At 40.1% G+C, this 21,547-nt stretch overlaps 2 protein-coding genes across 3 annotated transcripts in view; one reads left to right on the top strand and one right to left on the bottom strand.

The window, feature by feature from the left end:
- LOC143151985 (photoreceptor-specific nuclear receptor) overlaps window positions 1-12,855 on the top strand; it is a 38,680-nt gene extending 25,825 nt beyond the window's left edge. For both annotated transcript variants that reach the window (XM_076321565.1, XM_076321564.1), the window contains exons 5-9: window positions 850-964; window positions 8,539-8,654; window positions 8,993-9,204; window positions 9,922-10,216; window positions 11,455-12,855. In XM_076321565.1, coding sequence (XP_076177680.1) covers window positions 850-964; window positions 8,539-8,654; window positions 8,993-9,204; window positions 9,922-10,216; window positions 11,455-11,693 — 977 coding nt within the window. In that variant the 3' untranslated portion in view covers window positions 11,694-12,855. The remainder of the gene's footprint in view (window positions 1-849; window positions 965-8,538; window positions 8,655-8,992; window positions 9,205-9,921; window positions 10,217-11,454) is intronic.
- Window positions 4,885-15,712, bottom strand: LOC143151984 (uncharacterized). The gene is made up of 2 exons (XM_076321563.1): window positions 15,694-15,712; window positions 4,885-7,066 (listed from the first exon to the last, which is right to left on the bottom strand). Exon 2 carries the CDS (start codon window positions 7,030-7,032, stop codon window positions 4,885-4,887), a length of 2,148 nt encoding a protein of 715 aa, XP_076177678.1. The 5' UTR covers window positions 7,033-7,066; window positions 15,694-15,712.
- Between the last annotated feature and the right edge of the window lie 5,835 nt (window positions 15,713-21,547).

Here is a 21,547-nt window from a genome sequence, read left to right as displayed (position 1 = left end):
AGAGCTGGTCCCGTCGATTGTCTCGACCGATTGATCGTTTCGTCCCCGCGAAATCGTTCCCGAATCTCGAAACTTCCCGTCTACGGGACAGAATCGACTTATTGCGTAACATTATGCGAACGATATCCAATTTTAGCTAGATCGAACCGTCCGCCCGAACTATCGAGGTTTTTGTTATAAATGGAAAACTATATATAGAGCTCGCGAAGCAAAGGTAAGTAGCAACTGAGGGGTGACAGCTCTTGCGAAATGAAACGTAAGAAAGTTCCGAGTTTACGGTGCAAAGTCGAAGTCGACTAGTGGAAGAGACGCAAATCATTTTTACGGAATATTGTTATCGACCAACAAACGTTCTGGTGTTGGGAACGATAACGTACGACTGAACAATGAAAATGAAAAACGACAGCTAAGTGTATTCGACGATACGTAGCGAGAGTTTGTATCGTTTCAAAGATTCTTGTTCCTTTCCACGATGTTCGATTCATCGTCTATCCTTCTGTGGAAATGGACGGTCTTCAATTCTCCGTTTGAGAATTAAAATTCCATGGAATTGATTTCTCGTTGTATCGAAGACGAAAGTGACGGAGTAACTTGATAAAAATGGATACAACGAATCCCACGAAGCCCCCCGTACGCTTCTTCGCGGATTGATGTGTAATTAATCGCGGCGTGTCATTCACTGCGCTCACGTGCACAAATTCCAAAAGACATTACCCTGAATAGCAATAGCACGTGTGCGAGGCGGCACACGGGAGTGGTTCGTGTTAATTTACCAGCGTGTAATTAATTCATGGCTGCAATTAACGCCTGTTATCGACGTTACATCGAAGGTGTGTGCTTCTGTTGCAGCCGTGCAGAATGAACGGCAACCCAGAAACACTGCCACCATCAGACCAGAGGCTCTCGTCGAGATGGACCAGGAGCGTGCGCTTCGGGAGGCTGCGGTGGCCGTCGGTGTGTTTGGGTGAGTTATTTTTCGACACTGCTCTCCTTCGATTATTATCGATTGGTGAACTTCGCGTATCGATACCAAATTGACAACGTGACGCGTCAGATATAGGTATAAACATTTTTTGAATACATCGATGGAGATTAATATCTTTCCAAGGATTTTCAAACAATTTTGTCATTCAATGGCTCCTCGCTATTTTCAAATACCTGACACTGAGGTAGTCTACCAAACTACATACACAATGTCACACACACTGACTGAATTATCGTTTGCACTCGATTACGTTAGAAATTAGTCTTCGAATGTTTCTTCTTTCTTTCTTCGTATGTCTTTTTATGGATCGCATTAGCAGACAATAAATTCTATTCAATAACAAAGCGTGTATCGATTCTTAAGACTAATTTCACATGTAAAGAATAAATTAAGCACCTGGTAATTGCATTCTCGATATATATTAAATACACAGAGAAGACTCTTCGAAGCAAGTATCTAGTAAACACGGCAGAAGAGATGAAGAATTCATCTCTGTAGCATATTCAGCCACCTAGGAACGTTGAGACAGAGGAGCAATATGAATTCTTTATTCAAATACCACTTTGTTGAAGCTTCTACTTTTCTTCGATAAATTCTCGACGTGGAACTTATCTTTGCAATCTAATACTCAACGTTGCGATTGTAATGATTCGGGATACTTTATCGAGGCTCGTACTTTTCTTGATAATTTGTCGCACGAATCAGTCACTGAGAATGGTCCGACTATACTTTTCTCAATAAGTTGTCACACGAATCATTATCATTGAGAGTTATCCGATATTAGAAAGCTCAATCGTGATTGTCCAAGAACCCTTAACCTTGCAGAAAGAAGAAAGCTTGTATTTTCTTCGATAAATTGTCACGTGAATTACTATAATCGAAAATGGTCCAATATTAGAAATTTCAATCGCGATTGTTCAAGAACCCTTGATCAAAGCTCGCAAAAAGGAGAGAAGCTTGTACTTTCTCGATATATTTTCACACGAATCATTATCAGCAAGAGCTGTTCGACAGTAGAAGCCTCAATCGCGATTGTTTAAGAACCCTTGATCAAAGCTCGCAAAAAGGAGAGATGTTTGTATTTTCCTCGATAAATTGTCATGTAAATTACTATCATCGAAAATGGTCCCATATTAGAAGCCTCAATGGTGATTGTTCAAGAACCCTTAATCTTGCAAAGAGAAAAAAGCTTGTATTTTCTTCGATAAATTGTCATGTGAATTACTATCGTCAAAAATGATCCGACATTAGAAATTTCAATCGCGATTGTTCAAGAACCCTTGATCAAAGCTCGCAAAAAGCAGAAAGCTTGTACTTTCCTCGATAAATTGTCACGCGTATCACTGTCATCGAGAATGGTCCGATATTAGAAGCTTCAATCGCGATTGTTCAAGAACCCTTGATCAAAGCTCGCAAGAATGAGAGAAGCTTGTACTTTCCTCGATAAATTGTCACGTGAATTACTATCGTCGAAAATGATCTGACATTAGAAGTCTCAATCGCGATTGTTCAAGAACCCTTAACCTCGCAAAAAGGAAAAAGCTTATATTATACTTTCCTCGATAAATTGTCACGCGTATCACTGTCATCGAAAATGGTCCTATATTAGAAGCCTTAATCGTGATTGTTCAAGAACCCTTGATCAAAGCTCGTAAAAAGCAGAAAGCTTGTACTTTCCTCGATAAATTGTAACGCGTATCACTGTCATCGAAAATGGTCCGACATTAGAAGTTTGAATCGCGATTGTTGAAGAACCCTTAACGAAAGCACGTCGAGCGGCTAGGTAGCGTCCATCGGCATCCAAGAACCTTGCCCCACTTCCGAGAGCAGCGCGCCGGATATTATTTTCGCGCGGAGGATCCCGTTGCGTGTATTTAGGTGACGCAAAAGCCCGTGGTGTGGATTTTAAACCGATCCACGTTACCTGGGTGGGTGGAGGCGGGGGGATTAAAGGTAACGGCGAGGACTCGCGATCGATAATCACCGATTCACCAGGAACAACGGCAAAAGCAAGAGAACCGACGACGTTGTTGGCACGTTTGATCTTCTGCTGCACAGCAGCATACTTTTCGCCGTCGTGAGCAAGTTGCGCTCGCGACACGCCACGCCGAGCGTGATCTATCATGAAAAATTACCTTTGACTAGTAGCCCGTAGCTGACCGTTTTTCAGGTAACTGGGCACTCAGGTTGGAACTAATGGAAAATCCATAGAGCGCCAAGGGGTGAACGTTAAAAGCGACAGCGAGCGTGCCGACGACGCTCCGCGTCGATACCGACGCTCTCTGGAAATTACGATGTTCACATCTGGACGCTGTTTAAACGTTGGAGTTTTCGAGTTTCGTCGTTGCTCTCGAGTACACACCATTCGTTCTTTCTTCTCTACGTCGTTCGCGAACCGTGCTTCGAAATTCTTAGCAATGGTCGCGAGTCCTTCTCGAGAATCGCTTCGAGGTTTGAATTATTATACCGAATGGGACGCATGACTGGATGCACTCTTATAACTCCATAGAACTCGATAGAATCTTATCGAAAGGAATATCACGGTACAGGGACCACGTGGTTGATATTTCTGTGACTGTTCGTAGTTTTCGAGATTCAAATTTTTGTAGCCAAAGGCGAATCTCTTTTATGGAAAGCAATGGACAGTTGTATCAAACGAACGTTCGATCTTCGATGGAACTGAATAGATATCTTACATAGTAACGAGAAACAGAGAATTATTAATTGTTTAAAAAATGTATCTTATAAAGAGCAATATGCAAGTTTTAACTGTAATCGAAGATTTATCTACTTTTGACAAAGTCTGAGCACGTTTTGAAGAGAAGAAGCAAAAGTGTCTTTGCAACCTTAAAGAGAGAATAAGATATATTTGTATTCTCGTTAGGTATTATCAAACCCACGATTACGCTTCTGTTTAATTTCAAAACGTAATAAAGGTCGTTTACAAGTTACGAACAAATGTTTACAGTTCATTGCGCGGTCCCTTAGAATTGTTCGTTCATTTAAATCAGGATGAAATCGACGAGTATAAGATGTCGTTTTTCAGATGTTCGATTTTAACGGTGTAATACTACAAACGAAAGGATTGTCAATTGTTAAAGATGAGGTTCACCGTATTAAAAAGAAAGTTTCTAACGTCGGGTCTACATTAAACCTCAAGAAATATTTTTAGTCCATCGTATTCTACCACCCGTTATCAACGATCGGAATATTCGAGCAATTCGTCTTCACGAACGAGATTGTTTTACTTCGTACTTACGCAACCCGGTCGCTGATTGACGACAAAGTGCAATTGTTACCGGTAGAATTTAGTCCTTTCTTATCCATTTACTCCGGATCTATAGCTGAAACGAATGTCTGTGTTACATAACCACAATAAGGGTTTATTCTCGATTCTATTGAAAACCTTGGTGACCCATATGTTGAAGAAAATCTGCTGAAAGGAGAAACACAATGGAAAGAAAATGGACGATATATTACGCCAGGTGAAATAAAGTCGCACGTGTACGAGATCGTCCGAATGAAACAACCTCCTCTGCAAAGAATAAAAGGGCGTTTATTCCATCTACAATATAACGCAGCTAAGAAAAATATGACGACACAAATTAACATTAATCGTCGATTTACGGTACACTTTAACGCGCACAAAAAAAGGATCAATCGATCTCGCTTCGGGGAATGGGAGATCGATCTTTTGAATTTTCAATTCTCTTGCAATATTTTTTTTTTCTGTTCAGAGACACGTTACTTTAGTTGTTTACCGGTGGATCGCTACGTTCACACCGCACGTGTGAGACTATTTCAACGTTCCGTTCCGAGTACTTGTGTTTTCTAATGTGTGTACTATATGCGCGCGTATCTATATTTTTCTATAAAAACCGTTCCGCGATTCGCGACATTTAATCCACGTGGCTACAGAAATCGAACATAGCGTCACCCTGCACGATCTGCACGAACAGCGCCCTGGCCCGTTCCCTAGAGGACATCGACTCCTTCCTCGCCTCGTGACGCGTAATTCGGCCCGCCATCGCTGGCGAAACGATGTCTGGACTGTCGCCAATGTTCTTCTCCAAGTGCATCGTCGATATCGGTGGCAACGTCGACCTGACGTCGCTCTCCGATTTGGCGAACTTTTTCATCGGCTCTGTGTACCTGATCGAGTTGTCCTCGCCAACGTCCACGGTAAAGCCGCGTCTCAGGTTCTCCGACTTCGTTTGCCGGATTACAGAAGCGACGCGTCTCTTTATGTCGTCCTGGACAATAGCCGCGTCGTTGGTATCCCTTCTGCTGGTGTTCGGGTTCCTCGTCACGCTGTCCAGCATCTCCAGTAGCCGATCGAACGAACTGCAGATCTCGTCGAGGGACTGCTGGCTAAGCAGCAGATATCCGCTGGTCTCTTGTTCCTTTTCTCTCAAAGCGTTCTCCAGCTCGGTAAGATTGTTCCTCATCGCTTGGAGCTTCGTCTCGGCCTCCTCGCGACGATCCCGTTCCACGGCCAACAACACACCGCTGCGCGCGGTCTCCTCCAAGAGACGATGATGTTCCGCTTTCGCCTCGGCCAATTGAACCTGGACCACTTGTATCCGTATCAGATTCTCCGCGTCCAGATTGTTCGTTGCTTGCGTCGCAGCGTCGACTTTCGTCGATTCGGCGATCTTCGACGAGCTTCGATCCGTTTCTCGTTGTACACTGCCCTCGTTCGACGGATTGCGCTCGGTGGTAGCTGTATCATCGCCCATAACCAGTTGGATCTGCGACTGGAGATCCAAGTGTAGGGACATTTTCGGTCTGGGTTGCACGATCTGCGCGATCTGTTGTTGATCCTGCTGCCGTTGCCGAGGACGCGCGTATTTAGACGGTTGTACGGGGAGTCTCGGTTTCGTTTTCGGCACGGTGGTCATCGATGTGACAGCTTTCCTCGAAGGAGCTTGATAAGGTCTCTTTGCGTACTCGGTCATGGCGCTACGCGGCCTGACGAGCATCTTGTTCTCGTTCTCGGTCCTCTTTCTGCCACCCGCCGACGCTACCCGTCGATTCTGTTCCGGTAGATCTAGCAACCTGTACTCGGACTTCGCGTCGAGGTTGTTCCGTTCCAGCCTCTTCATTATCTCCGTCACCCGTTCTTCGTTCAAGTTCGCGTTCTGTCTGACATCGAGAACGTTCAAGGTGGTGTTGTAATCGAGCAACTCCACGAGATCTTTGGCGATTTTATCCGACAACCCGCAACGCTGCATGTCGAGAGCCTTCAGCCACAGGCTGTCCCTTATCGCCTCGATCAGCTCGATCGCCGCCGTGTCGCCCAATTGAGGATTGTCGTTCAGTGTCAAACGACGCAATCCGGGCATCGCGTCGATGTTCGGCTCCTGGTACCGCAACGATTGCTTCCAAGTGTCGTGGTACAACGAGAGCTTCTGTTTGGAGAGCGCGGCAGCCAACGAGGCGCCGCATTTGCACGTCAGGTCGCAGAAGCTTAGGTTCAACGACTTGATGCACGATACATCGGCAACGGTACGGCACAACATTTCGCAGGAACTGTCCCCGATGTAACAACGTTGCAGAGACAGATAGTGAAGTGTACGTGTGTGCGACAAACCGACGCAGAGCACCGCCAAACAATCGGGAGGAAACGGTATGCCTTCCAGGTCCAGGCTGGTCAGAACCGGTGAGTTCCTCACGCATTGACCGACGCTGTGCGACAACCACTCGAGGAGGTAACGCGACAACACCACAGGAGCTTTCCCCATTGTTCTGGCTTTGTCCTCGGAATTTATTTCCTCCAGTGGTTTGCGACACTGGTACCTGCTGCGAACACTGATCGTTTTCAAGCTACGATCCAGTGACAAGGAGTTCAAGATTGGATTCCAATCGTCCACTTTCACGCGATCGGTGGTGAAGTCCAAGTTGTGAGGTAGAGCCACGCAGATCACGGGCAGAGGGCGCAGTCGTAGCTGCTTGCACATCTCCATGTAACAATTGGCGAAGTTTCTGCCGTTTGGGATCACCGTGCTCGACGGTGAAACAACTACGTCCTTGGATTGTTTGCTCATGGTGAACGATGGTTCAGTTTTGAAGTTCCGTTCCCTGATCGATAAACGTAGAAGAAACGATTTTAATAGGATTTCAACGACGCGAGCGTATGCGAGCGTAACTTAAACGATTAGGTATTCAAACGTTTCAATTCTAGTTTGGGTGTTCATCGGTGAACATGATTATTTAAAGAGAGAGGAGGGAAAAGGAGTAATTTAAGAAGAACAAGTTGTTTACGAAGATGGGTGATCGAAAGAGAGTGTCGTATTTAAGATTGGTTAATTTGTGAAATATCAATTAAACCAATTCAGTTACCGTAGTCTATAGTGTTTCGTTTGTATGGATAAAAATAATATACGTAGGTGTTTCTTTAATCCTTGTGCACTGTTGAAATAATTGTTACACTATGTTTGTGTTCGACTTATCTTTGAAATAGAACAAACTAATATAAATTTCTTGAGAAATAAAATAAATAATATATCAAACCAAAAATAAATGTCCATTCTTTTAAAAAATACATAAAACCTTTGTTCGGATTCAATTTTGGGTCACATTGACCCGAACAATGCACAAGGGTTAATTAAATACAGTAGGAAGTAGTAGAGAAACAAATACATTGTAAACTAGTGTAAATACAACGTGAATAAATAAGATAGAAACATCTCGTTTAAATAATAATTATTTCCATTATTTCTTTTCACAATTTTTATTAAACGTACAACCAAATATAAAGATAAAAATAACGGTTGCATCGAGACTAGGAATTTCAAAACGGTTTGTGTCAAACTATTCAAAGTTATGAAATTAGATAGGGTAAAAAATTGTCTACAAATTTCTCCGGTATTTATTTAAAAAGAATAAAACAACCGTATGAGTACATCTCCTCCTTTATATTCTAATGTACCTCCTCATCTTTGCTGCTCTATTCGTACACTAACCACAATTTTATCGCACACGGTCATCTGCACTCTTGACTTTTCCAAACAGTCTCGACAGGAACTCGTCTTTGAAGTCTTTGGCACAAGACTTCGACAATTCGTGCTTCTCTGTCGTTCCCGACAGACTATTTTCGTTGACCTACCTACCCGAAATCGTTGAAACGAAATTTCTGCGCGGCACGCGCTGAAAGTATGTAAATAAAACTCACGTGTGAACGAATTAAAGTTGTCGCGAGTCGGCGAGAAAGTCGACGTTGATTGTCGAAACTCGTGATTTTAGCGACGCTCGATACGAATCTGTAATTGTCGATCGATAGATTTGAATCCTAGTCTTGTGTTAAATATTTTCAAACAAATTTGTACTCGTTTAATTATACACGTGAGAAAATTTCTGTGAACTTTATTATAAAATATCTATTCCACCATCACGATATTGAGAGCGACGTTCGTTGTGACGACAGTGTCCAAGTTTGGAAAATTTGGTAAAACCACCATGGGCAACCTGAATAAGCATTTGCATAACAAGATAGGGTAGGGAGAGATTTGATTAAAATTCTGAATAAAACACGGGAAAATATGATGTTTCAGGCCACCTGTGTCTCTGGCTATGGCGAGATACACGACACCATTGCCTTTACCCACCGTTGCACCGACGACAAATTCAGCAAACCCTCCGACACCACCTCGACAGGACAACGAGGATGGTATCTATCAGTTTAATATTCCTATTTTTGTCTTTTATTAATTATTTGCTGAATCGTCATTTTTGTCTTTGATAACGAAATAGTACAAGACAAAAATAGTACGAAGCAATCTCAAGATTTGTGTTCTATATATTGAATATCAAACATCAATATTATGATGTTCTAAGCATTGATTTCTTTTCTGTGATAAACGTTCTTCTTTTGTATATACTGTACGCTTAGTAAATATTAGCTTTATAATTTTCCCTCGGTGAATATTAATTTTACTGTCTTTGCTTAATTTTAATATACAGTAGGCAGTTTTGTTTTAATAGCAGTTTCACAATCTTTTGTAACAGGGAATGCTTCCGAAGACAGCATAGACGTGACTAACGAGGAACCATTGACGCCTCAAAGAAGCGGTTGCACGCAACTTCCGCCTGTGATTCCGTCGTTGTATTCGCCAGCTAGCGCTGAAACGGTCTACGAAACCAGTGCGAGACTTCTCTTTATGGCCGTGAAATGGGCGAAAAATCTTCCATCTTTCGCGAGTTTACCCTTCAGAGATCAGGTAGGTATTTAGAACACAATTGAAAGTCGTGAAACGTGTTCAAAGTCGTGAAACGACGTATTCGATGAGTGTACTTAAATATTTTGTACAACAGTATACACTGAAATATAGAGACATTTGCAAGAATTTTGAGACGTTATTAAGAATTCAAAAACTTCAACAGTATCTTGTAGATAATATTAAACTCTTTTAAAATCACCCCTTAATCTCTTGTAAGATGATACTACACTAAGTATCGCGTCATTTAATTCGTGTTGATCAAAAGTCTTAACAAACGGTCAGTTAAACATTCAATTTAATCTCAATACAAATCACACGATGTTATTGACCTTTTATATTTGCGAAGTGAGCAATAGCAACGAAATAAAAAGTACTGGAATAAATTGATCTATATTACTCCAAAAGAGTAACTAGTAAAATAATATTATTTTCTATTCTCTAATCAGAACCCGTGATAAAATACCGAACAGCGCTATTTAATTGACGAATTATAAATTTTTGTATCACTCGTTTTTATGGATCAATCAATTTCAGCAAATCTTCGCAACGAATCGCGTATACCTTTCGATATAATCGCTAATTCGGGGTTAGATGACGTTTGAGTTGGATAGTTCGATTTTGAAAATGCTTTGTCAATTGAATTGACAATTCAAATTGTTGCCAAGAATTTGAAAATTTTTAAAAATGATACAGCTTGACAAGTCCTGCTTGTAATAGGTGATACTGCTCGAAGAAGCCTGGTCAGAGCTTTTTCTTCTGAACGCGGTGCAGTGGTGTCTTCCGCTCGAATCCTCGCCCCTCTTTAACTCGGCAGAACTGACTGCTTTGACTCTGTCACCGCATCCGCACCCGCATCCGCATTCTGGGATTCACATGCAAACTACGACCGGTAAACCGAATCAGGTGGCGGCGGATGTGAGGCATTTACACGACACCTTGCAAAGATACAAGGCCATCATGGTCGATCCTGCGGAATTCGCCTGTATGAAAGCCATTGTCCTCTTTCGACCAGGTTAGTGATTCTACTTCTCGAAAATCGTAAATCAGTGTTTCGCGTGGACGTCATTTTTACACATAAATAAGGTTTCAAGTTTTTTAAATTGCAAATAGACAACTTATAGAAAGTCATGGTTATTATAAGTAAATAGTTCTGTGTATCTAATACACGATCTACAAACAATGATGGTTATTTTATGTAAATAGAGAAATTCAATGGATAAACTACAGAGCGTTTATCGTATACAAATAGAGAAGTTCAATAGACGACACATAGTTATTTTATATTTCTTTCTCGAACATTTGGAAAATATTTTCTTAGTCCACTTGTGCTGCTATAAGTTAACGATGTATATACTTGTACATTTTAAAGTTGAGTTTCAAATTCATATCATGTACTATAATACCTGTTAGTTGAATAATAAGTTATCACTTTTGTTCCGTCACTTCCGTTACTTTAGTAAAACATGATTTTGTCGCTAACAATGGTTGGTATTTAACATACAGAGGAGTATTTTCTGTATTTTCTGTCTAATTCTCCAATAATAGTTCTAATCTCGTAACACAGCCAAGAAGATAAGAATCGGTGTTTAGTATGTCCAATGGAAGCTGTTCCTGGTTGAAATTAACAATTTGATTTTGTTCTTTGCAATTAATACATTTAGAATTAAATTGAATTCAATTTGAATTCAATACTTACTCTCCTTAACAATGTTTCATATTGTGTATTATGGATTACTTTCAATTAACACTTGAGAGTTTCTTAAAACCTACTACAAATACTTACGTTCACCAATGACATTATCACTCTACCAATCACAAATTTTCATCGTTGTCCGTATCATACTTCTCTCAATTAGAAAATAGAATATTATTAAACGTTGAAAATACATTTTAAGCTCACTTATACTCAGAGGAAATTAATTTCTTCCTGTGCAGTATCGATCATTACGATTGAAATACTCTCTTCTAGTATCTATAATTTAATTTATTCAAAGAAATCTGCTCTTGCTAGCAATGCTTCGAGACGATTCTCTTACCATTGCAACAAACTTGTCACTCGATTTAACGTTTCGTACATTTGGAAAATACGAACCAAATGTATTGGGATATCACCCAAGTTGGTCGAAGTTCTCTACATTAACGCGCATCTGCAAACATTTTTAACGTTGTACTAAAATTATTGCGCTACAAAAAAGAAAACAGGTTTCTTCCTTCGAATGTCCAAACCAGCAGCTTTCGTTTGTATTCCAGAAACCCGCGGCTTGAAAGATTCCAGCCAGATAGAAAATCTGCAAGATCAGGCGCAAGTGATGCTGGGCCAGCACGCCAGAGCACAGCAACCGGCCAGCCCTGCGCGATTCGGTAGATTGTTGCTGTTGCTACCGTTGCTGAGGACAGTGCCCGCGTCTAGGGTGGAATTGATATACTTTCACAGAACGATCGGCAACACACCGATGGAGAAAGTTTTGTGCGACATGTACAAAAATTAGGAACAACCATGCACCGCGAGGACCATCGAACAGAGACCCTGTTAACCAGTTTCCGAGAAAACGACGTTTGTACAGTGCCAGATTGCAAGTTAACGAATTAAGTGAGAAAAAAACATTGCGCGCAACATCATGACGTCGGGAATCATTATTTCTATAAGATGTTTAACTAATTCTGTGATGCATTTAACTCGATTGCGTTTAGATGAAACTAATCGTCCGATTTTAGAGGATACCGAAGCACGCGACGTTGTTCGGCGGTGAAATTGTCAGGAAAGTTAGTCGTGTCGCACGATCGATTGAGATTCCTTTGTAATACTGTCCCGTAATGTGTATAAAAAAAGAAAAGAAAAAGAAAAAGAATACGAAGAGACTTCCTCTCGCGCGAGAAACTAGGTATATCGACTCAAGTGCAGCGTAAACATGGTAACAGTCCCGTACAAGACTAACGAAAGATTAGGAAACGAATAAAGATTAATTGTGCAGACCAATGAATCGAGGAGGGTCGATCGAGCTCGATCGTTTCTACGCGCAAGAATGGTTTGGCCTAAGGACGAAGCCCCGAGCATGACCCTTTGATGAACTCACGATTCCGTCTGGTGATCTCTTTTTACCACTAGATCGGGATCGACTAACGATGGATACTTCGAGAAAGGTAACGAAACGATACCTACAGTATTTAGTTAACAGTTCAACGGTATCTAAACTGAACGGGAGATACTCAGTTGCGACATAAGGATATAGATATATATACACACACATTTATTTATTATACAAATGTTTATCGAGCATTAGGTTCGACGTGTTGACCAAGTCGTTTTGTTTCTCGGTTTCAAGTGCCCCTCGAAACGATTTGTACGAAGATCTGACGAAATCTTGTTTCAGATTCGAGGAAAAAGAATTAGGGATGCCTTTTCATTTCTTCTCGGTTCTTTTTCATTCGTTCGTGCTCTCAATTTATCTGAAATAAGGTTTTCAATGTACGAGTAATTGGTATGAGTTTTACGACAGCTGTAAAGAAGAAAAAAAAAAAAAGAATACTCGTCTGTGCTTTTCTTGTATATTTCGTGTTGTGATACTATTTGCTGTAAAAGTCTAGATACTGAGTCACGTGACATACATATACTGTAACGATTACGTAACTTGTAATAAAAGTATACATCCATAAGAATCATCGAACGCTAGATCAATTTCCTTCCTGCTTACGGTAAAAGATACTCTTAAATCGCAAAATGAAATACATTCGAGCGAATAAACTACATTCCAATGTATTTATTAAACACGGGCTCGAAATCATTTTATATCGATCTTTAATAGAAAATTTAAAATTTATTTTTCCGTATCCTATATCCAAAACGTCTAGGTACTTATTTACGATTATTAAATATCATTCCACTGTAGTTTGGAAGAACTTACTTAAACAAACGTTGAAACAATGATAAAACTTGCTTATTAAATTCCGTTCAAACGTTTCAAATAAATTTTTCTTTTAATTCTCGCATTACAAGTCCCGGTGAATGAAAATTCTTCAAAATAGAAGTTTCAATTTACATAGAATTCATAAAACGACTAAATATAAAATTTCTCACATGAAGAAATATTTTTTTCACGAATACTAAAAAAAAAACGAAAATGCTACTTTCTCTCTTTAATAAGAGCGTAAGAAGATATTTCCTCCAAAGTAATTAAACTACTAAAAAATTAAATCAATCTAACGATTCATGCATCGAGAAGTACAGTGAAAAATCAGTGACCGTTATAAAACAATTAAACGTTCCCGAAACAAGGAGGGTAAATTCTAGATTTTTCGACGTACGAAACTTGTCGACTGATTCGTGGCAAAGATCAAAGATTGCAACCCCCACGATTTAATTTCTGTTTATTTAACGGAGGGTACTCGCGGAGGATCCCACCGAATCGAAATTTGACTTGCTACACGCTTGTTAGCATCCGATGTGTACAGGCTTCCCCGAATCACGGTGGTTGTTGCATAAACGTACATATTTATTTATCACCGTATAATCCCTGACTTTCCCTCGGGGGTTTTGCCACATGGCAGTTTGACGGTCCCCAGCGGAATTACCCCCTCGGTCGCTTATAAATTACATCGAGGTTCGAGCAAGGTTTAAGGGCCTGCTTAAGTTGTCAAAGCACTCGGAGAGTTAAACGCTCCGGCATGGGGGTGAGATACCCTTAATACTTTTCCGATTGGAATGCTCCTTCGAGTCGGAGCTCTTTGAAAATGACTCCCCGTATTATTCGGTTATGCGGTCTTCGCGCGAGTCGGCATGTATTTTCTTCTTGTCGTACGGTATGTCTTGAAATTATAGATACGAACTTGATATACGAGGTTCAAAAAGGAGATTAGAAAAATTCATTCGATAATCGTGCGTTCGAAAACTACTCGGTTAAATTTAAACGTTAAATTTCAGCAGTTCATCATTTCAATTTTGATCGATGCAAATGGAAAAATTGTTTTCGAATATTGTACGATTATGTAATTACCACCCTGTGTCTTAAGAGCTCAGTATGTCAACAACACGTCACCTCGGAGGGGATATGTCTTGTTTCGTCAAACTTGTTCACGCGGTGAAAAATAAATGAAATGTTTGCAAGGATACTTTATCGTCCATAGAATGATAAATTTCCAAAAAACAAATTTATTTTAATTCTAGTTCGTGAAATCTATTGCTCTGTGTCTATCATTTTTAATCGCTCTTCGTTAATTATGAACAAAATATATCATTTTCTTTCTTCCGGATATTATAATAATAAATATCGATTAAAATCGTAGAATTTTGTACAATCGTATTCGTACTTCGATTATACCTTGCTTTGTAAAAATTGTAAACGCAGTAAAAAATAAAGAAATGTTTGCAAGGATACTTTATCGTGCATAAATCGATAATTTCCAAAAAACAAGTTTATTTTAATTCCACTTCGTGAAATCTATTGTTCTGTATCTATAATTTTTTAATTAAAAAAAAAACAAATATATAATTTTGTTTCTTTCGAACGGTATCGTAAATCGTAACCGATAAATATTGATAAAAATCGTAAAATTGTCTTCGATCCGTACTTCAATCGGTTCTAGGAAATCTAAAGTTGACTTTACGAAGAACTCTATACAAACGATCCATGTCTCCCATATAATTTTGAATCGCTCTTCGTTAATTCCAAACAAACTGCATAATTCCCTTTCTTTCGAATATCATCGTAAATCCTAACGGATAAATATTGATAAAAATCGTAAGGTCATCTCCGACCCATACTTCGATCTTTTCTAAGAAAGCTAAAGTTGCCTTTACGAAGAACTCTACAAACGATCCATGTCTCCCATATAATTTTGAATCGCTCTTCGTTAATTCCAAACAAAATGCATAATTCCTTTTCTTTCGAGTATTGTCGTAAATCGTAACGGATAAATATTGATAAAAATCGTCTCCGACTCATACTTCGATCTTTTCTAAGAAAGCTAAAGTTGCCTTTACGAAGAACTCTACAAACGATCCATGTCTCCCATATAATTTTGAATCGCTCTTCGTTAATTCCAAACAAACTGCATAATTCCCTTTCTTTCGAATATCATCGTAAATCCTAACGGATAAATATTGATAAAAATCGTAAGGTCATCTCCGACCCATACTTCGATCTTTTCTAAGAAAGCTAAAGTTGCCTTTACGAAGAACTCTACAAACGATCCATGTCTCCCATATAATTTTGAATCGCTCTTCGTTAATTCCAAACAAAATGCATAATTCCTTTTCTTTCGAGTATTGTCGTAAATCGTAACGGATAAATATTGATAAAAATCGTCTCCGACTCATACTTTGATCTTTTCTAAGAAAGCTAAAGTTGCCTTTACGAAGTACTCTATACAAACGATCCATGTTTCACAGTTGCAGGAATGAGATAAGAACTGCGAACTAAAAAAGCAGAAGGAAGTAACGTTGTTTCCTCCATTGCGCGAAAGGTGAGTGAACGACGCGTGGAAAATACTCACCGGTGGAACCAGTTCCCGAATGAAATTTCGTTCGGTCGGCGTCCGATTCGGCCCGGTATCCGATGTCCTCGCGAAAACACGCGTTTGCTTCGTGACGCCGCGCCGTGGAAGCTCCGAGTCGAGGATCCTCGCTACAACGCGTAACGAATTTCGATATCCCGCGGCTGGGAGTGTGGGGTGGTGGAGGTGGCACAAAGACGGAAAGGGGTTGGAAAGGCGGCGCGGGTTACCGAGAGGGCATTCGGAGGAGAAAGGATGGGTGGTCATAGTATTGACTCGCTTTTGCGGATGCAGGGGCGGAGTTTTCGACCTCGCTCCCTTCCTGTCTCGCTTCAACCCTCTCCCCGCGTCGCGGTTCGTCCCGTTTTCTTTTTCCTCCTTCGACTCGCTTTCTCCCTATAAATAAACGGCGACCCCTCCACCCCTCGATCCCGAGGAGCAATCTCCGTCGCTCCGGCGACAAGACAGCATCCGTTTCTCCTTTTTCGTCTCGTTGATACCCCCACCCCCCCGGGAACCTACCGTATTCTCCGTTTCTTCCCTCTTTCGATCTCGCGCCAGGAACCCTCGCTTCGTCTCTCCACTCTCTCTCTCTCTCTGTCTCTCGATTCTCTCTCCGTCTCGTTTCGTGCCACGACGACAAACAACGTTCCTTCTCCGCCGATTCCATCTCTCCGTCTCTCCCTCTGTCTTCCTCCGTGTCCTCCCCACCCATCCGGTTGAACCCAGGCACTCGGGGTCGAAAGGGGGTGACTCGTCGCACAGGGCTGTCAAACCCCCACCCACGCAACGACAAAACTCCCGTTGAAGGGTGACCCAGCAATGGCGGCGGGACTTGTTGTATTTCGCTTTCGAGGTGAGCTCCATTCCCTTCTACCTTCTCGATTCCCGTTTCAACTCCCTGCGTTCACCCGGTCGGTGTGCAACGGTGAGAGAGGGAACGCTTGAAATGAAACCGTGCGACGAGGAACGAGGAACACACGGACCAGCCGGAACGACCATCGGACGGAACGAGACGGTGGAATCGAAAGTGGCGGTGAGCGACGAAGAAAGAGGGCGCAAGGGGGTGGACACGTCGGATGAAAACGAAGGGCGGACAGAGGGGCCGAGACAGAGAGGGACAGAGGAGTCTATATCGCTCGGAAACAGCAACCTCCATTTATTTTATTACATTATCATACCAACTAGGCGCTCGATAAGTGGGGCTTTAAAGCGACGGTTCTCAAATCGTTTTGCGTGGAACACTCGCTGCTCCCTACGATCCCGTAAGTCGGTGGCTTCCGAAAAAAAAAAGAATAAACGACGAATCGAAGGTTAATGGCTCCCCGACGTGGGAAAAATCGATTCGTTCGCGATTTTTGACCATCACCGATCTCACGACCAAGCGTCTTCGATGAACCACCGCGCGATCGTGACGAATCTTTGGCTCCTTTGAGACGGTTAATTACGAGTTTAATTAATTACGGTGATTGACATCGAGTTGGAGCGTTAGAGAGAGAGATATTTTATAGGGGAGATACGGTGTTATAAAAATTTGTTTTTTCGGTGACGATTATTGTAGAAGATTGTAATATACGGATTTGGGTATTGTATAAAAGTTCCTTTATTTCGTTGTTACTTTTCATAAAAGCGTTTTTACTGTTAGAATTTTACACTTTAGAAATTTGTTTGCCAATTTTGTTGTAGGGGGAAGAAAAGATCAGTTCTGGAAGGAACTGTGAGTCGTATTGAGTTCGATGTTTTTTTACTAAAGTTTTACGAGTTAAATGTGGAAAGAAAATAGACGCGTCATTGATGTTTCATTTCATATTTTCGCAAACATTCTATGATATATTTCGTGATCTGCACTACTTAGAAAAGTTAGAATATTATGTTTCTTGATAATTCTAGATATGAATTAAATTTAAGGGATGAAATAAGTACTCTGTATTCTGCACAATCCACGAGCCATTTGTCTAGAAAATCTAGACGTTGTTGATCTGATAATTTCCGTTTTAAATTGCAAGCAAAATTTTTCCAAAATTTCCAATCGTTAAATATAACTCGATTACAATATATTGGACTACGTATTGCTATACGTAAACTTCTCAACGTTAACACCTTTTCTTCGATTCCTTTAATTCAAATTTTTAGATTTGCAAATCTTGCAAAGTGCGAAACAGTTGCACACAAACTTTCGATCGATGATATAAGTTTGTTTTTCGTAAACTGAAATGGCTCTTGTAACGAAGACGCGTACCATTAATTACTTTCGTTTCACCGTTGTAAATCGTACGAAAGCACTGAAATGCTCGAACTCCGCGCGTCCAATGAATTTTACGAAAGGAAGCCAGCGATAATGACGATAACAAACATATCCGATTTACATGAAATTCGGAAGGCGCGAGTAACTTTAATTGGGACCTGGAAAAAGAATTCCGCGGGTTTGCTTCGCGCGAGCGCGTTCGCACAAATCACGCCGAACTGTTCGGCCGTTAAGTTAAATTAAAACCAAAAACAGCGACGTACCTGTTTCTCTGCGAAATGTGACCGGTCGTTTAATGACCATCGATTATCATCGTGAATTTAAATTAAGCGCGAGCACAATTGTGCCGACGTGTTTCAGAGTTTTGTCAGATTCGTCTGTCGCGGTGAGCGCGCGAACGATTCGATTGAAAACAAACGCACAAACCTGCGGATGCCTTTTGTTTGACAAACAGCAAATAAATAATTATAATTAGCGATGGAAAACGGATTTGCGAATCGTATTCATAATTTGCCCGCAAATTATCGGTGTCTCGCTTTGATTAACGCCCGATTTATTAAATACGCCTGAATTATAATCGAAACACGGACCACTTTTATAATGTACCGCAAACACACCAACACCAGCACGAAAATAATCATTCACGAAACTGTTTCGGTTTCCCGCGCGCGTAAAATAATTTTACGCAGACCCGAAGATAAAAATGAATTAAAATTAATTCTTGAGTTAAGTACTCCTCGCTCGTTTTCGCGTACACGGATCCATTTTATTTCGTTTCGTTCGAGAAACGCGACACGATTGATATTCTTCTACAATTCTTATTAATTTCTTCTTAATTTCTCGTGTCACAAAGGACTCGAGAGGGAGTGTTGGAAATTGAATAAATACCAGTTAAATTTAATCAATTTTAAAAATACTATGATACTTCGACTTTGAACTGTAAATATACAAATAAGTCTACGTAAAACTTCACACATCGTTCATTAAACAGTACCATCTTTTAAAAAAAATAAAATGACGAACCTGGTAACTCCATTTCTTATCGTACGACGAAACTTATTGAGCAACCTATTAGAATAATAGAACTTGAGAAGATTAAATTTATAATATTCCAACCTTGTATATACTTCCGTGACACTGAAACTTTTTACCGCGGTACAAACCTACGGGTATCGTAGGTCTCTGAGTGTAAATTTATTTCCCTTTACGAGAAATGATACCTCACTCCCTCGGTTCATATTTCACGATAGAAGCAGTCCATTACGATTTGTAGAGGAACGCCCGGAGAAAAAATCCCCGCGAATTTTTCATCCGAGCAGCTTGAACTCCAGAATTCGCCAGGCTGGCTGACGTTTAAGGAATTTGATTTTCTCCTCACGTATATCGGAGGATTACCCGAGTGTTCGCCTTCGACCAGGACGACCACTTCATTTCGGATATCCACAAACAACACGCGATTCATCCTTCCGATCCTCTTGTTTTTCCCTGCTGTAACTTGGTCCCTTTCGCTGGTCACGAGGATGGAATATGATGTTATTTTTTCGGTGCCACTGGCGCTGATAAATCGTTATAAACCAGTTGTGGACGAGATATTCATATTGGATGAAAATTCGACGAAAAATTACTATTTCAGAGTACAATGATCAATGTCGAGCAACGGAATCATCGATATTGGAAAAGTCTACCATCGAATGTTTGAATTCGAGAAGTAATCAATTTTCTATTAACACAAGACATATTTATGTGTATTAGAACAAGATTGTAACTTTTCTTCGAATGTTCGAACTTTTTCATTTTCTAAAAATAGTAATTTTGCACAGAAGTGTTGGAGGTACGATTGTGTGGTCAATATGTTAATGTTTTCAAAGCTGTTGCTTTGTAATTCTGCAGTGTTTTATTTGTTTTCTTCATCGATCGATTATAGAAGAATTTGTTCATCAGAAATATTGTTTAGTTTAAAAATTAGTATTATACGATGAAGCTTGATTATTCAAATTGTGTGGTTCGAGGAACGAAAATAATTTGTCGGTTTACAAGCTGGTATTTTTCAGACCGTGAAGAAAATGAAGATAATTCTCATAATGTTGAACAGTGTGCCAGGATGCAACAATTCTAATGAGAACGAAGCGAGGAAATGGCTGGAAAATGATGAGACTTATCGAACACGAAACGATGAGATTATCGAAAAAATTGGTGAAAACTGTAAGGGAAACAAAGAGAACGATAAAGATGAAAGAAACGAAGATAATTGTAATACTACTTGTCTAAATTTCCAATCATACATTTAATAGTTCCGTAATAACTCGGAATAGTAGATATAAAATCAGAATAGGAACTAATTTCACCAAAGTGATGCTATACAGAAAAATATATTATATGTATCGGTTAAATTTTCATTGGAAAACTTCTTATTTTTTTATATCAAACTGCAATCACTTTAAAGCAAAAAATATACTTAACACTTCCTGATACCTTTGCAACTTCTACCTTTTAGTTTCTAGAATACAAATAAACAGAGCTTATTATTCTCAATAGAGAGTTACTAGTAGAGTATTAATAGTAGGAATCTAAGAGCCGATATCTCGATTACCATCATTCTTATTGAAAATTGGTATACAATAGAAAAGTTTCCTAATTTAATAATTCAGCAACTTTTATTCTCTACACTGTTGACGTAAAGGAAATATACAGCAGAAAAGTTTCCTAATTTTATTTTCAATAAGTTCTATTCTCTACAATTTTTCCATAAACGAAATATACAATAAAAAAAGTTTCCTAATTTTATTTTCAATAACTTCTATTCTCTACACTTTCACCGTAATAAACGAGATATCGTATATATTATAATATACAACCCCATGATTCTTTCTTGCAATTTCTTTCGAAGTAAAAATTTTCCCATTATTAATTACCATTTACACCTAAGAAGTCGATCGTTGAAAGAAGTCGCAAACCGTATTGGATCAGACGTTCTGATCAGCCTTCGAAAGTCCACATTCTCCTCAACGCATGGTACAACATTCCCCTAAACCTGTTAACCAAAGCAACTCGTTGTTCGCACTCGTCTACATCTTCCCACACTCTATCGATTCTTTATTTATTCATTCACCGAAAGATTCGTTAAACGTATCACGATATTTCTATCGATACAAATAATATCCTATTCGTATTTTCAGCGAAACAAGGTGCAATAAGCCGTGTCTGATCAATTTCACTTACGCATACATAGACGTTCGTGCTCAACAAATTACACGGTCCACGAGTTAACCTAATCGTCGTGTCGGCTATCATGTACAGCTTACATACTCTATAAATGTTAACTACCCCTGTAAATATTATTTCTTATATTCTCCTCCGAGTTTCGTCCCAATTTTCCTACAATATGATGATAAACACTCAGCTAGACAGAACTGCATTTTTGTATGCAGAAAAGTGCAACGTATTCCATCGAGAGCAATGCGTAAGATCATCGGTGAACGATTTTCAGAGTGAACGACCAACAGTGTAAAAATATATTACTGTAAGTGGATGCTTCTGGGAAATGAAGCTGCATCGGTCAGAGGAAACTGTCGGTCCACCTTCATCCCCTTTCCCTCCCTTATTCCTCTC

Source organism: Ptiloglossa arizonensis, chromosome 10 (genome assembly GCF_051014685.1).
Source record: "Ptiloglossa arizonensis isolate GNS036 chromosome 10, iyPtiAriz1_principal, whole genome shotgun sequence".
Taxonomy (NCBI): Eukaryota; Metazoa; Arthropoda; class Insecta; order Hymenoptera; family Colletidae; genus Ptiloglossa; species Ptiloglossa arizonensis.
Note: the sequence above shows the minus strand (reverse complement) of the source record. Positions and strands in the feature narration are given on the sequence as shown.

What these genes read in the sequence shown, in the direction of transcription:
- LOC143151984 (XM_076321563.1), bottom strand. Translation starts at nt 7,032, where the DNA reads ATGAGCAAACAATCCAAGGACGTAGTTGTTTCACCGTCGAGCACGGTG.